General features: G+C 33.8%; 1 protein-coding gene across 1 annotated transcript; it reads left to right on the plus strand.

Annotated features, from left to right (window-relative positions):
• The first annotated feature begins 6,044 nt into the window (after positions 1 to 6,044).
• Positions 6,045 to 8,117, plus strand: LOC143563011 (serine/threonine-protein kinase SRK2A-like). Its single transcript, XM_077050662.1, has 9 exons — positions 6,045 to 6,167; positions 6,256 to 6,330; positions 6,411 to 6,512; positions 6,606 to 6,659; positions 6,750 to 6,842; positions 6,929 to 7,021; positions 7,220 to 7,324; positions 7,396 to 7,494; positions 7,588 to 8,117. Exons 1-9 carry the CDS (start codon positions 6,048 to 6,050, stop codon positions 7,924 to 7,926), a joined length of 1,080 nt encoding a protein of 359 aa, XP_076906777.1. The 5' UTR covers positions 6,045 to 6,047; the 3' UTR covers positions 7,927 to 8,117.
• The last annotated feature ends 8,602 nt before the right edge of the window (positions 8,118 to 16,719 follow it).

Genomic DNA, 16,719 nt, shown 5'->3' on the forward strand with positions numbered 1-16,719 from the left:
GAAAGACGGGTCATCGGCATTAGGCTTAGGAGTTCCGTCGATATGGTCAAGATCTTTGTATGCTCTTACGTGGAGTTTGAATAGTTTTACCCATGACATGCAGGTAAACAATTTGCCATCAAGGGTACGTATTTTGTGTTGGATGTTTGTGACTGTATAGGCGGGGTGGAGGGCATGTTTGGATCCACCGGTAGCCGGTTTATCATCGCTGGCCATGGAGATGTGTGGATAGAAAAAGAAAAAGAAGGTATTTTTAGAACCAAAGCTTTGATACCATGAAGGAGACTGATCCTATAATTCTCATTGATCTCGATGAATATAATGTCAAGTATATAAAAACAATTGTTACCTAACAAAGCAATACTAAGTAAAGTAACTGTATCAATAAACCTAGGTAGAATATATTTTGTATCTTCTAATAATATTGGGTATCTTGAATATCTTAAGTTAATAATAATAGGGAGATATATAAACATGGTTCAGGTACCAACTTACATGATTCTGTAAACCGTATTTCTCCCAATTCACACATATAAAATCATGTTTCTCTTTAGCAACCAGAAGTTCTAAAAAGAATGTCACCAAATCATGTCTTGATACATTTTAGTGTTACATGCAAAGTTCTTTTTCTTTGTTCCCTTTTCCCGAATTAGTATTTACACGTTATTTTATTTATTATGTGTTTCCCGAATATGTGCACCCTGCTTGCGGTGCGCACATATGATGTATATATGTGTGAACCCTCGGGTGGGCAAAAGTGAAATTGCACTAATTTTGACGTTATTTTACTAATCTCGTGAAAATAACGTTAAAAGTGACGGACGGTTAATCAGGCATCATGTAGTGGCGTTGATAGCTGAAAGATAAGGGTACATGCACCGATCAGCCGGTGTCCCGATGATTGAGTGCTATGTGCCTTATGTCCAAGGCTTGATGCAAAACTACTATCGAGCCGGGGGTCTCACCGGAAGCAGCCTCTCTATCCCTATGGGGTAGAGGTAAGGCTGCCTACATCTTACCCTCCTCAGACCCTACCATGGCTTTGCTATTGGTGGGATATACTGAGTACGATGATGATGATGATGATGATGATGATGTTCTTGAATTAGGTTTTTTACTCATTTAAATCATGGCTTGTATATTATTATTGAAATAAAAAACGGGACACCAGTGAAAATAAGCTTATAATATATTTTACAAGTGACTTCGGGCGGGCTTGATTTATATAACTTTTTTTTTGTAAATTAGTATTTGTCAAAAGAGAAATTAAAGTAACTATATTTGGCACTTAAATTTGTAAAAAGGACTCTGAATTCAAAGGAATTTGAGTCTATCAAAACAATTTGAAGGTGTAATGCATTTTGATAACAAAAGCAATCCTAGCATTTAGGGCGCGTTTGATATATATCATCGCATTTGAATATACACTCGTGACCGCCTCATCCCTACATTTTTATTCTATGTGACATCTTAAAAAAATATCTTACTCCAAAATATCACCTTTTGAAGTACATGAGCCAAATGGTTAAATAGTTCATGTCTAAACAAGAATAATGAAAAACATACAGTAGCGAACTACTACCCAACTCATCATAATGGTCCGTTAAGACCTGGTTAATGAATGAATCTCGTGCTGACATGTGTCAGATGGCGAACCATTGAGGAGGCGCTTGTCAAATGACTCAACATGATGACGAACCATCATGCCAGGTGCAAACGGTTCGCCAAGCCAAAATATCTTATGATTTGCGAGAAGTTGACACACATACTGTGACACAACAACCCTATCGGTCTGCGAATCGAGCTATATTAAATAAGGCCGTTCAATTGTTGTCGCGAATCATTTCAATCCGATTTTCTCTCTCGCCATACTCGTACCCCGAGCCTCGTTTATGAGAGTTGCCTAGTCGAGAAGAAAGCTCCGCTCATTCATATAAAGACGTGAAGGCTTCGCCCAAGCGTTTAAAAATCGTTTCAACCTGGTTTTGAGGTGTAAGTAATTATTTTTTTGGATTTATTTATGTTATGTCTAAGATGTGATCTTAGTCAATGTTATAGTCAAAAGTTGGAATATCAAATTATACAAAATAGTTTTTAAAGTTTTTTATTTTTATTTTTTTTTACAAAATGAATGTTTTTTCATGATGAATAAGTGCCTTTTAATAAAACAGGACTAGTTAGACAAATGGACTAATCGTCTTGTTGTTTGATGGTCTATCAAAAAGTGAAAGATATTTTAAATGTTTTAAACATGATAAACGAGATAAACATTCTGAACAATGTTTGAACCTTCAAAACTGGATATGTGATGGTCTGGTATCGTAAAGTTAGATTGGGTGATTTAATACAAACCTATGATCTGATTATAGGTTAAAGAATCGTATTCGGTTACATGAAAGCTTAACATATAAAAATATTACAAGGTGAATACGTAAACTCTTTTTAAACATGAAAATGATTTCATGCATATCAAATGGCTTAAATGATTTTCAAAACCTTTGATGCATAGCAGTAGTCTACATATAAAAACATTCACGCCATAATTGCACTTGCACTTGGATTCAAGGTATATACATGTTACATATGAACCGTTGTAGCATGGCTAGTACGTGTTCAATAGTAGGCGTACGTAAAACTAAATATAATTGATACTGTTTTGTGGTTGCAGCCTTAGGTGAAATAGTCCCGTTGAGTCTATAGACGTATTAAAGTCATTATGGTTAAATGGGTTATGTATTCTTACCAAATACGTAAAAAAAAAATTGTGTCTATTGGCGTTATTCATCTACACTTGCCGACAAGTTTTAAAAATGCATTTTCATGTAATTGCATGGAAGGATATGAAATACCAATGGCAGAATGCTAAAAGGATGATGTCACATCCTAACCGACGGCGGAATACGCCGAGGTGAGACGGTGATTGTTCATAACACATGATACTACGTGTTACAATAGTCGTTAAATTTAATTTAATATCAAGCAATACAGAGATACAATGAATTGTTTTATAGTCATCTAGGTCCAATCATGCAATCCTATATCTTGCATCAAGTAATCTTCAACAAACAAATTTCCAATACCTGAAAAATATGCGAGTGTGTCAACTAAAAATAGTTGGTGAGAACATAGGTTTTAATAAAATAAGTTTTAAGTTGAAAGCAATCCATATGTGTTAAGTTACTTTGTATACTTTGTGATTACAACCAAACCTCTGACACGTTTATCGAGTCATCTAATCCACGATTAGACTATTATGTTTAATGTTTAACGATCGTCGGATTCTGAACACACAAGCCTCTACCTAAGGCCTGCGTGGGCGGGTCGGGCCAATAGATCTATCATCATACTACCACGGGCTTAACAAGTTAATGGTTGTACATGCGATTAAGTATACACTTGTAATGATTACACATAACGAATATAATGAAATAAATCTTAAATCAAATAGCATGTATAAAACATAAGGTAAATAAGTTGCATGTTTCCACCCCGAAGTATAAAACGTTTAAAAGCATGAAAAGGGGCTATGAACTAACATTCGTTGATGAATTGAGACTTGTAACGCTTTTGTTTAGAGCCTTAATGATCAAGAAAGTTGTTAGAATGTGACCGTATTTCGGTGGAATAGAATCTCCGACCTCAGGTTCCCAGGAAAAGGTAAGTGGGTCCATTCACGCCCGGACACGCCACTTGGTTTTTCCTTAGGCCGTAGCCTTGGTGACAGAACCTTTGGTTGAATATCTATAGACTTGGTGTTTGTTTGGAAGTACAATTGGATTTTAGGGTTTCAAGTGATACTTTATGGTTTAGGGTTTTAGATTATCTTTTCCATAAAAGAATAGGTTGTTTACTATTCAATACACGAATTTTTAAAAATAGTAAACCTTTGAGTTAGATTACGAAAATTTTATATCTTGTAACCGTATGAGTTTTTTTACATATATATATTTTTATAAGATTTAAGTGTTATAAAAAAATATATAAAATTCATAGACTACCTAGGGGTCTGATTCTGAGTTAGTTTAGTAGAAAAATCACTAAAAATCGATACTTTAACAAATTGAGGAGATTCCAGTTGGATAATTTTTATAATTAGAAGGTCTACAATATATCCAAAAATTGGGTCATAATTCGTAAACATGAGTGAGTTATGACATTCGTTTTGAGGCTAAAGTTATGTGTTAGGATTTTCAGCAAGACCCTTTGTTAAAGAAAAATAATAAAAACATTTTTAAAGTTTATAAAATTTTACACCAAAAATTACAGAGATACTAGACACATAAAGAACCAATTTAGGCTTTTGAAATTCGTGATTTGGATATATTATGACCGAGATCTAAGCGTTGAAATAAAAGGTTTTTCTGCAGAATGAAAGAACAAAACATTAAACGGAAATTAGAACTTACTAGGAAGGAAACGAGTTGTGAATCTTTGAGAGGATGATGATCACGAATTATCAACCTTGGGGCTTTGGAATATGCAGGTTTGGAATGAATTTTAGGGGTGCTAGGGAGTTCTATTTATAGGGGTGTTTAGAGAAGAGATTATGATTAATTAGAGATAGAATTTGACTAGGACTTGAATTCAAATTTGGATAAGGCTAATCTTGAAGATCAAGAATAGAATATTCTAGAAGGTTATTCTTAATTTGAATTAAAGGATATAAATAAAATTACTTTAAGATAAAATTGACAATGACAAATATTAAATCTAGGCATTCCGGTTAAACGTGTCACGTTAACGATTAGCCATGTATAACTAAATGTACATAGAAACATATAATTGTGCATATGAAAATAATGTTAATAACTAGAAATAAATAATATATGATTCCATAATAATATAGATGATGAACTAATACACGGACCTTATTAAATACGAGTATAAAAGACTAGTGATTTCATGCATGAAAATGCATAGGTGTTACAGATGACAACTCCTTAGGCAGATATAAGCCCTTGTGGCTGATTATTCTGAAATTCTTGTACGCATTTTAGAAAGAATGTGATGTAAAAGAATGTTTTGTAATAACAAAAGGGTATTCAAAATCTAAGTTTTACAAATGAGTATCTTTTTTTAACTTACGAGTTATTAAATAAATAAATATGTTCCGCTGCGTAAACTTCGAAATAAATCAAAACAGATACCAATTGATGGTCATGCGCTCATGTCTTCGAGGCCAGGTGCTGCACCCACCGCCTAAGGTGGCGTAGGCGAAAAAGAGGGGGGGGGGGGATGGGTTGCGACATTGGTGGTGCAGGTGTTGATAGCCAAAAGATAGGCGATGAAACCACATCAACTATGAATTCGATGCAGGTTAGATGCTGGTGGTCACATCAACGATGATGGGCCAACGATGGAAATGGTGCCGATAACAATACAAGTAGTGGAAATAGTGATAACGGAGGCGACAACGATAGTGGCAGGGGTGGTGGTGGTGGGAGCAAATTAAATATTGGAAGCAAATTTCAATGGAATTAAATTGGGTGACCCAAATGAAATTATTAACCTATGATAATGATAACCCCATATGGGCCATATAATAATAGCCTTAACCTTAACCTTAACCTTAACCTTAACCTTAACCTTAACCTTAACCTTAATTTATATATTTATTATTCTCTCTGTCGCACACAAGATATTCATTCATATCACATACACACACAGACAGACAGCAGGAACCCTTTTCGCTGTTGGGCTGCATGTTCTCTTTCTTTCTTTCTCATAATAATAATAATAATAATAATAATAATAATAATAATAATAATAATACTTTCCTTTAATCCTCCGTAAACTCCCTCACGTCTTTTTCCCCAAATCTCTTCTTTACACCATCAATTACCCCTAATTGCCAGCTCTACCTCAATTAGGGTTTTCACTTTTTGCTTGCTACTCAACACAACACAACAAACGAATCAAATCAATCAATCCACTCCAATAATTCAATTCCCGATCCCTGATTCCCAATTTTTTTAATAAAAATCTGTAGCGTACTTCTTCCTCTCTCTCTTAGGGTTTTCGATTGAATTGGAATTAGAATCAGTGTAATGGACAAGTACGAGCTTGTGAAGGATATAGGATCTGGTAACTTTGGTGTTGCCAGATTGATGAGGAACAAGGTTACCAAAGAGCTTGTTGCTATGAAGTATATCGAAAGAGGTCACAAGGTATATGATATATAAATACATACACACATGGTTTTCCTCTTATTTTAATGCAATTATTATGATTAGGATATGTTATGTTTGGTTGTAGATTGATGAGAATGTTGCTAGGGAAATCATTAATCACAGATCGCTTCGGCACCCCAACATTATTCGCTTTCGAGAGGTAACAGGTCATTGTTTTTGTGACGGTATAGATTGTTTATTAAGTTGAATTGGTGGTGATTTTGATTTGCTTATTAATAGGTGGTGCTTACTCCTACACACCTTGCTATTGTGATGGAGTATGCTGCGGGCGGAGAGCTTTTTGAGAGGATTTGTAATGCTGGAAGATTCAGTGAAGATGAGGTTGTATTGATATTAAAAAACAAGAATTGTTTTATTTGATTGAGGTTAGTGGATCGTTCATCAGTCTTGATGTTTTCTGTTGATTTTTTCTAGGCTAGATACTTCTTCCAGCAGCTGATATCTGGAGTTCACTACTGTCATTTTATGGTACATATAATGATCCTTGTTGTGTATGCATTGATATGATGTCATATGTGATTATATTTCATTAATTTATGTGTTATTAATGTTGTGCAGCAAATTTGCCATAGAGATTTGAAGCTTGAGAACACTCTGTTAGATGGGAGCCCTGCACCACGCCTCAAAATATGTGATTTTGGCTACTCAAAGGTATTAATGCTATAACCATCGTCAAGTATATTGTTTAAGTAAATTGGATGTATTATTATTTTCAATGTGATTGATTTATTTTGCAGTCATCACTGCTGCACTCGAGACCTAAATCCACTGTTGGCACCCCTGCTTACATTGCTCCTGAGGTTCTTTCTCGTAGAGAATATGATGGAAAGGTAAAATATCTTGTCTCTGCTATTCTTATTCTTTTTTGGGTATGTGTTTTCTTGGTGACCGTGGCAAATTGCGCTAAGCAGATGTTGATGAAAGTTGTGAAATATTTGTTGATTGTGTACATCTTTTATCCAACATTTTTATTAGATTTTCAAATTCTATATTCTTGGTGTCTGTGAATTCTGGTTTGTGGTGTTTAGACAGCGGATGTTTGGTCGTGTGGAGTGACACTTTACGTGATGCTTGTGGGGGCGTACCCTTTTGAAGACCAAGAAGATCCCAAGAACTTTAGGAAAACAATTCAAGTAACTTGCTCTATAATGACATTTCTTTTGACTTACTCATATTGACTTTGACCTTTAACTTTGACCCGCAGCGTATAATGGCTGTTCAATACAAAATCCCAGACTATGTTCACATATCTCAAGACTGTAGGCACCTTCTTTCTCGCATATTTGTTGCCAATGCATTGAGGGTATGCATACCAAACACATATTATAATATTATTCAATCCCATAAAACAATATCAAAACATTAAAAATTTGTTTATGTTTTGGTTGTGTTTCAGAGAATCACTTTGAAGGAAATCAAGAGTCATCCGTGGTTCTTGAAGAACTTGCCTCGGGAACTAACAGAAACTGCACAGGCTGCATATTACAGGAAGGAGAATCCAACATTTTCTCCTCAAAGTGTGGAGGAAATCATGAAGATTGTTGAGGAGGCACGGGTAGCACCACCAGTCCCGCGGCCCCACAGTGGGTATGGATGGGGGGATGAGGACGAGGATGATGAGGAGGATGAGAAAGAAGAAGAGGGAGAAGGTGGAGATGAAGATGAAGGGGAAGAAGATGAGTATGATAAGAGAGTGAAAGAAGCTCATGAAAGTGGAGAAGTTGGTCCTATTTGAGATTACCGGTGCTTATTAGTTGGAAGTGTTGTGTAAAAATGGAGGTTAAATCTGTAAATTTGTGTGGTATTTGTGTTAAATAGGTGTGCTGGTGTGAGGACTTTAGGTTTGTGGTGCAATTATCCTTCCATTTCAAGTTTCTGAATTGGGTTCTTTTTGGCAAAAATGATAATTTTATATTATGGTGGTTTTGTTTTATTTAAATGTTTGGTTTGTAGTTTAATGATTTTGTGTTTGTAAATTGAGTCGAGATTATGAAAGATTTTGTTGTAGTTTTGCTAGCAATTATGCTATTAGGATGTATGGGCGTTTTAAATTGAATCATGTTGTTTGCTGACTTTATCGAGTTTGGATACAAACACGAGATTGAAATGCATAACGTTCTAAGCTTGGTACAAGTTGAATACATGTAATCAAACTAAGAGAATGTTGAAAAAAAATTAAATGGTTATCTTTTCATTAATCAATTTTTCTTTTGTTTCTACTCACACGACTCCATCCAAAACGTACCACGTATATGTATCTAATTTATACACATGCAGGTATGCAGATGTGTTTACTCAAAAAAGTCTAGGTCACACAATTAATGGCCTTGGATTAGGGGTGTGTTTTTTAACCATACCCGAATAACAAACCCGAATCGAAGCGACCCGAGACCCAAATAACCCAACCCAAATTCACCCAAACCAATTAAACTCCTAACCCGAACCAGAGATAAAATATTTGGGTCGGTATTTGGATTGAAATACCCAGATTCGGGTTGACCCGAATAACCTGAAGTATAATACATCGATGCATGTATCCCTAATTTTATAGGGTAGTTTAGCGGTGAAGTAGCACAGTGACCTTATGTATTCTTGTTCGGTTGTTCTCAAGACTCCAATTAATATTGGATCTATCACATCCCAATGTATTAATAGCCATAAAGCTTGTTGAGAATGTATGTTCAATTCAAAAACTTAAATAGCATAGTATTTAAACCAATATTTGTTGAGCATGTTTCTTCAATCTGTACAAGTATTAATCCACTTGCTACAATGCTCCTTCATCCCGTCTAACGCATTCTTGTATGATAAATTTTATGTTTTGCTAAATAATATATGCTATTGTTGAATATAACTGCATATTATGGGTTTATAACGGCTCGGAATATGGTTTTTTAATTTATGATATTGTTAAAGGTGGAATTTTTTTAATTGGTTAAACCCGAAACCCAACCCGAATTTACCCGACCCGTATAACCCGAAACCCGAACAAACCAAACTTATTTGGGTCAATTTGTTTTGAGCTCAAATCCGAACAACCCGACCCAAACATCCCGAAACCCGAATAAATAAGAACACCCCTACCTTGGATAATGTAGTTGCTTGTGCCTATGACCATGTGTGGCGGGGCATTTTGGATGCCTCAACCCGGGGCTTTTTGAGCTAGGCTCTTTGTACACAATGCCTCTCTTTTAAATTCTTCAACCAATCAAATCTGTTCCCATAAACTCCAAATAATCACATTTATGTTATTTAATTTAAATTATAATAATCGAGTAATGATTAGAGAGGCTTCATCACTACACATTTTTTTGGCAAAAAGCCCCAGTGGTGACATGACGAAAAAATGCCTTCATAAAGACTTCATCCACTATAGTTAAGAGAAATGAAATTGTTATAACCACCTGTGTCGATTAATAGCCTTAGATAATTTAACATGTTTTTTATCCATAATAATGATTAGATAATTTAGAATAAGTTAAAAAAGAGATTATATTAAAATTGTATATTATCTATGTTCCTTTCCTTATCTCATTACTTTTAATTTAGTTACATAAAGTGTCATTAGCTGTCTAATTTCTCCTTAGAATGTTAAAGTTGAGATTTGATTGGGTGTATAATTGAATTTTCTAATGACTTGTTGATTATATCTAATTTATTTATATGCAAATAAACCGAGACAAAAAGAATAATAATGATATCATTGGTGTTAAGATAAAGTTAAATTAATGAAACCATTATTATTTTTAAGTGAAGTGGATATTATATCATATACGAGTCGAGATCCATCTGATTACAAGTGATAGATGTAAACCAATCAATTAGGTACATGGACAAGTGGTATTACGTAACATCATGATCATCACTTTCAATTCGCCACGCTTCTCCTGCACCTGATTTCATGTCGGCATGCTAATCAATAGTTGTATATCATGATTTTTCTCAAATTATTTCTACTAATACCTTTTAAAAGTGTTTTTAAATCATAAATAAAAGCTAAGAAAATTATAAGGGAAAAAAATAATAATAAAACTAGTTACTTTTAAAGTGTGTGTTTGCTTGTTCTATAAGAACAAGATATATGGTTTTATAGTCACATACATACTTTTTTCGTATCATAAATATACTTTTTCGTCTACCCATAAAAACAACGTACAAACATACGTATAAAAAAAATCTCACTCATATTATGGGGTCTAGGTAGGGTGGGTGAATACCAACCTTTCAATCTTGAAACCACCTATACGCTCTAAAGAATCTATTCGCTAAGGTTAAACTAAGACTAAAACAAAACTAAGAGCTAACAATTAAAAATTACCTTATCTAATTTTTGGGTGGAATGTACCCTCAAGAATAATTATCACACATGGCTCTCAATTCATACATTTGGTGCATCATTATTATTTATTAGGACCGCGCCTCCGTATCTTTATATTCATGTTGAAAAACTTTCATTAAAGGAACGTCTTGTAACTAATGGTATTAAGGCGTTGAAAATGAAAAGTATAAATTGGTATGAACTTAAGAGTAGTATAAATGGTATGAACTTAAGAGTAGTATAAATGTGTATGAGTTAGTCAATAAAAAGCTCTTGCTTCTTATGTGGTTAATGTTTTCTAATTTTTTATCCATTGATATCGAATAGCTGGTTCGTAGATTCATCATGCCTACTTGTATTTTTATGTGATATATATACTCAGGTTAAGACTTGTCCTGAGACACATGAAACGTAAGAGTTCACTCCATTTTTTTAATTCCTTTTATCGATTATGCTACAATGTTTTCAAAGAAGGCAATAAAAATTATAAGCATAAACCTTTATATTACTTTGCGAATGAAAGTCATTTTAAAGTATTTTAAGATTCATCTTTCATCTATCTCATGACATGAATCTGTTTATAAAAAAAACATGTCACACCTCTATTATCTAATGTTTATATTATAGGTGGATTGGGATATAATGTAAAGGTGTTAGTTCTTATACACTATGCAAAAGCAATGTGAATCCAAGAGTGTGTATTCTTTGCAATTCATGATTGCGAAAAACATCCAAAAAACTCATTGATTGATGAGATCAGTTTTTGTACCAAGATGCTTGTTCAATATTTTGGGTTCTTGTCATCCGAATATCCGATTATGCGGTTTCATGCATATAATTTTCACAACTTTAGTTATTCTTTTACTGAATCTCTATAAATAAACACTTTTCTGACTTTCTGGAATTTTAAACCTAACTTTAAGAAGTTTTAATGTTATTTATGCCATATCAGAAGTATAGAAACCTTGTGTGAAGCTATATTGCAATTTTTAAAAGGCATGCAACCAAATTTTAGTTTGTTAGTTATTACTTCATATCATAATATAAAAAGAAAATTTGTTAGTTCAGAGCGAGTTATGTGTTAATATTCATGGAGAATTATTGAAATACTAATATGACATTAGCAATGACATAATCTAGAATTGATTGCGACACTTTCTTAAAAAGAAACTTGAGCTTGGAAAGTTCTTAGGATACATTATAATATAATTATATGTGATAATTAATAGATGATACTACTTTATAATTACATCTTAACTAACAAACACTAAAGTAACTAATTCTTGACTTATATAATTTTAAATAAGGTTTAGTTTTTATAACTATGCCTATGTATGACCAAGTCTTTATTTTGTATTTCAGTTGAGTTTCTTAAACCAAAATTATTAAAAAGAAACTCAACATTTGTGTTATATAGCTTTAAGAAAATCATTATATACAAAAATAGGTTAACCCATTTCAATTGAGTTGGATATAACCCATGGTGTCCTATTCTATGGGATCAGGACAGTTTCAATCTCACTAGTGATGCTTTGCTCATATGGTAAGTTTTGAGTAGGGTATACTTTTTTTTTTACCACCAATCAGAATAAAGATTGCAACGTCAATCAAGGTGGTTATCATCATGATAGCGAAATTTAAGGGCATCGCAGTGGAGAGACTGAAAACAGTCATTTTTCTCTACACCAACGCCATGGCTTTTTATAGTTTTATGTGTAATAGTTGAAAGCCTTTGTAATTATATTTAAATTAATAAAATAAATAAAAAGATGAAACAGGGGTTTATTATTGGTTGGTGAAGTAAATGGGGTCCACACATATGCCCCCAATGTCGTTGCCAGTGGTGTTCGAGTGGTTTGGGTGCAAAAATGTGGGGGATGAAGCCCCATTACGCATGCCCTAACAATTTCTAGTATAAATACACATGATATCACACACAGTCAACCACAGGTGAATAAGCCATTTTGGTGGCTGATATAGTGCTAAATACACATGATTTCCTTTGTATAATATGTATCATTTTTTTTTTAATTATTTTTAGTTTGTTTTCGTTTTGGACTAGTATATTGGTAACTTATTTGTTTCGTGTACTTGGGACTTAAACACGGCTGAAAAGAACTAAAACGAGTAAAAACCAAGAAGCGGAAGAACCAGGAATGAACTGGACCGGATCGACGCAAGAATTGGACCGATAGGAGTAGGCCGCATCACGCGACCAGCCTACCAAAGTACGTCGAGCGACGCACGTGCCTATATATGCCCGTTTTTGGTGTTTTTCGACATGGCGTCATGTGAGCTGGTCAGTTTTGCTCCTTGCGCGATGCAGAAAGCCCGTTTTTCCATAAAGTTCTGTTCGTTTGAAGGGTTTTGAGCCTCTAATCACTATATAATGATCATTATAACAGCCCTAAATTCAATACACAATAACCGGTCGATTTTGGAGAGTCTTGGAGCTTATGATTGCAAGTTTTGAAGGTTATGAATCACTGGGCGAAGCGCTTATAAATCTGGATCGAAAACCATGGGTTTTATCATCCTAATTCTCTCGTTTTATGTATTTCTTATGATGTTCACCATGAATTCTTTTCTTGTTTATCATCCTAATTTAGTATTTTAGTAAAACCCCCTTAATAAAGATAAAATATATAGTCGTGTCAGTCAGTTGAGTCTAGTTAGCTTTTTAACGTAATTTAAAGAGTCTGTGGGTTCAATATTCGGACTTACTTAATTGTACTAGAGTCGACCGGTACACTTGTCGGTTAGTACTTTAAGTTAAGTTTAAAAGTCTATAATTATTACTTAGTGTCTAGATTAGCATGGTTTAATTAATAAATTAATAGACTACGCTTAGCATATTAGTGGCCTAAAGCGACTAAAAGATCCAAGGCTTTTTAGAAAAAATAATTTTTTTGAGTTCAAACTTTTCTGAATTGTTTTATTCATTCTGCTTCATAGTTAATCAAATGAATAAGTTAAATATAAAAGCAAAGTTTAGACACTTTATTTTATAACATAAGCTACAACATGACAATATTATATTAGTTTCTTAAAAGAAGCCAATCATAATGTAAAATTGTAAACGTATTGAAACACGCCATTAATGTAATTTGATTGGAAGATATTAAAAAATATATTATGGACAATAGCACATGCATTGGTTATTTTTAACTATAGATGGACAAATTTGGTACCGGTACCGAAATCTATACCGATTTGGTACCGTTGGTACCGAATCGATACCAAAGTTTTTAGTTTCGGGACCGGTACCGGTATTTCCCGAATTTTTTACCTTTAATACCGGTACCGAATTTATGATGTGCTAAGCGATATTTCCCGAATTTATGATTTTCGGGACCGGAATTTTCGGTACAGTATCGATCTCTTCACTATTTTTAACATGAGCTTTTACAATTTTAACACCCCATATATCATCGTAATTTTGAGAAAAATGAACAGGATATATAATATAACGTCGAACTTTAATCTTCTAAGCTTGAAATAAGTTTTGAGTGTAATTTGGGACTACCGCATTTGCTTAAGTTATGGAATTTAATTTTATTTAAAGATAAATGAGAATGAAATGTATTAGAACAACTAAAAAGTTGTATTAATCTTTATTTTGGTACCAGAAAAAAATGAAAATTTATAATTTTGGTTATTTGAACCGTTACACTTGTAAAAGGTTGGGTATGTTTGGCAAACTAGCTGTTGGCTGAAAGCTAGTGGCTGGTAGTTGGTGGCTGGAAAATGGTAGCTGTTAGCTGAAGTTTTTTTTAAAATATTTAGGTGTTTAGCATAATAGTTGGAACTTTTAATAAAACTAGCTGGGTACTCGCGCGGTGTGGTGGGGTGAGCGTGCAACCTGACACCAACCATATAATCAGTGTCGCTACATGATTCACCTGATGACATTGCACACATAACCTGAATGTAGACGTGTAATTCGTGTAAGTGTGTAACCAGTGGCGAAAATCAAGAATTAAAGCTGAAATATACAACATTTTCAAATAGATAATTTTTTTAAACCAACCGTTTTGATCCGAATCCCGTTTGACATTGTTCTAATCTGAAACCTGTTATGACCCGACCCCTTTTGACTCAAAACTGTACCAAGACGAACCGAACTAAATTAACCCCTTTTGCATCAACTCCTTCCACCCTAATTTGGTCTTACACATAACTCGAACTCGCCTGACTCGACTTGTTGCCGATCCTAACCGGTAATCACATAATATGTTGATTTTTTAAAGTTAAATAAGTATAACAATACCATACTCAAATTAAAGAAAATAAAATGTTTGTTTTTATGATATATATATTTTTTTTAAATGTTAACGTGTGAAAAAGTTATGGCCATTTAAAAAGTCATGGGGTTAGTTGGTTGTTACACCCCAACCTAAAGCGGAAATGTCGGGGCGTGATCCGATTGCTCACAGCTCGAAGATACTATCATGAATATAAATGACAATATCTATTTAATTATTTTATTTTCAAATAGTACACACAAATTACAAATAATACAAACAATTCAAATAAGTAAATATAATCCAATATGAACTTAAATACTGATTTTCTTCATTGAATCATAAGGTCTTGTCTAGGTGTATTTTTCACGTCAAACTTCAATTCAAAAAGAACCTGCATATACGTAGAAAATAACAAAGTTTGTCAACAATACATGTTGAGTGAGATGATCACCAATTTTGACACTAACAATAATATGTATATAATATATGATAATGTTAAACGCGCAAACAAACATATGTGAGTAGTAATCAATCAAACCATAACAAACCATAGACATGCTAGTGTGCCATTAAACCGTTGCCAAACGAATTGGGCATTGGCTACAATGACTGAGATTGTCGGTTTACCTTCGCCAAGATAATCGGGCTCCGGTTACTACGACGACCGTATGATCATACTATAATGAGAATATGTTGGACCTCTCCGAATGCGATAAAATAAACACATGAGCAAATAGCATTTAACATTTAATTGACATACACACAATAATTATGTTTGCGAGTCTGTGTATATATATGATATAAAAATATAATAAGTACGCATATGTACCAAAAACTTTTGAAAACAGTAGATAAAAAGGGGAATGATCAAACTCACCTTAAACCGAAGGCAAGTGTATAATGATAACGATAAACAAGTTAGTATTTAAGCGAGTCGTCTATTAACGCGTCAAACGAAACAAACTAACTGAACCTAAAACTTTGAGATATGAAAACATGAGTAAAAACGAACTCCTTGCCGCTTGAATCGTTCCAAACGAACGTCTAGATCTCCGGTTATGTTAAATTAAACGTTTAAGTGAGCTAGTACTGACCAGAATTCGAACAGCGATTCGGAAGTCGGGTTTTGGTCAGTAGCCTTAAAATATCGATATGAAAATAAAAGTCTTCTGGACCGAAAGCCGGTTATGACCAGAATTATTAGAAATCTATTTGTCAAAGTTGTTGACCAGTATGCCCTTAAACGGGTTCGAAAGCAATTGACCACTGAAACTTCCTCAATCGGTAAAATTTATTGAAGGCTTTTTTTTCTACGGATAAAAATATATAATATTGAAGAAGAAAACTTACCCGAACGATGAATGGAACAAGAGATAATCGAGGTCAAATGGTCTTAAAGCTTTAAAGTCAACGAAAGCTTGAAAAACTTAAAGAAATTGAAGAAACCGACAATGGGGAAAGGGGAATTTCATGGATTTTAGATATGGTGGCTAGTATTGAACTAATAATTTAGGGTTTTATGATATGTCTAGCTTAAATATCAAGGGTTAAAACTTGTTTATTAGGAAATAGTTATTTTAGGAAACCGAATAATCAATTAATGACAAAATCGGGTATAATAACATAGGGATATCGAGTTGGACAACAAGAAAACGTCTTGGGATATGTAATAGCATTTCTTGGAGCTTAAGTTTCGTTAAATTAATCGAAAATAGGAAAGAATTGGCAAAATTAGTTACTGTAGTTTCCGAAAATGCGATTTCTAGCCGTTTTAAGCGATTTTAAAGGTTGTTAATGACTATTTGGCATGATTAAAAGTTATGAAACTATAAAATAAGTTAAACCAATGTAAATACCAATTAGGGCTGGCAATTGGGCACCTGTTAAATACACGATAAGACCTGTTAAGCAAAAAAGTGCGGTATGTGATTTTTTAATTTTCTTAAATAATTGAAATTAGTAG

Source organism: Bidens hawaiensis, unplaced genomic scaffold, assembly GCF_021521415.1.
Source record: "Bidens hawaiensis isolate Kalapana, Puna unplaced genomic scaffold, B.hawaiensis_p1.1 tig00021192_1, whole genome shotgun sequence".
Lineage (NCBI taxonomy): Eukaryota > Viridiplantae > Streptophyta > Magnoliopsida > Asterales > Asteraceae > Bidens > Bidens hawaiensis.

Excerpts from the sequence above, each read along its gene's own strand:
- LOC143563011 (XM_077050662.1), top strand. The coding sequence starts at position 6,048 with ATGGACAAGTACGAGCTTGTGAAGGATATAGGATCTGGTAACTTTGGT. Across the intron at positions 6,331-6,410 it reads ACATTATTCGCTTTCGAGAG|GTGGTGCTTACTCCTACACA; the intron begins GTAACAGGTCAT and ends GCTTATTAATAG. Across the intron at positions 6,660-6,749 it reads TTCACTACTGTCATTTTATG|CAAATTTGCCATAGAGATTT; the intron begins GTACATATAATG and ends AATGTTGTGCAG.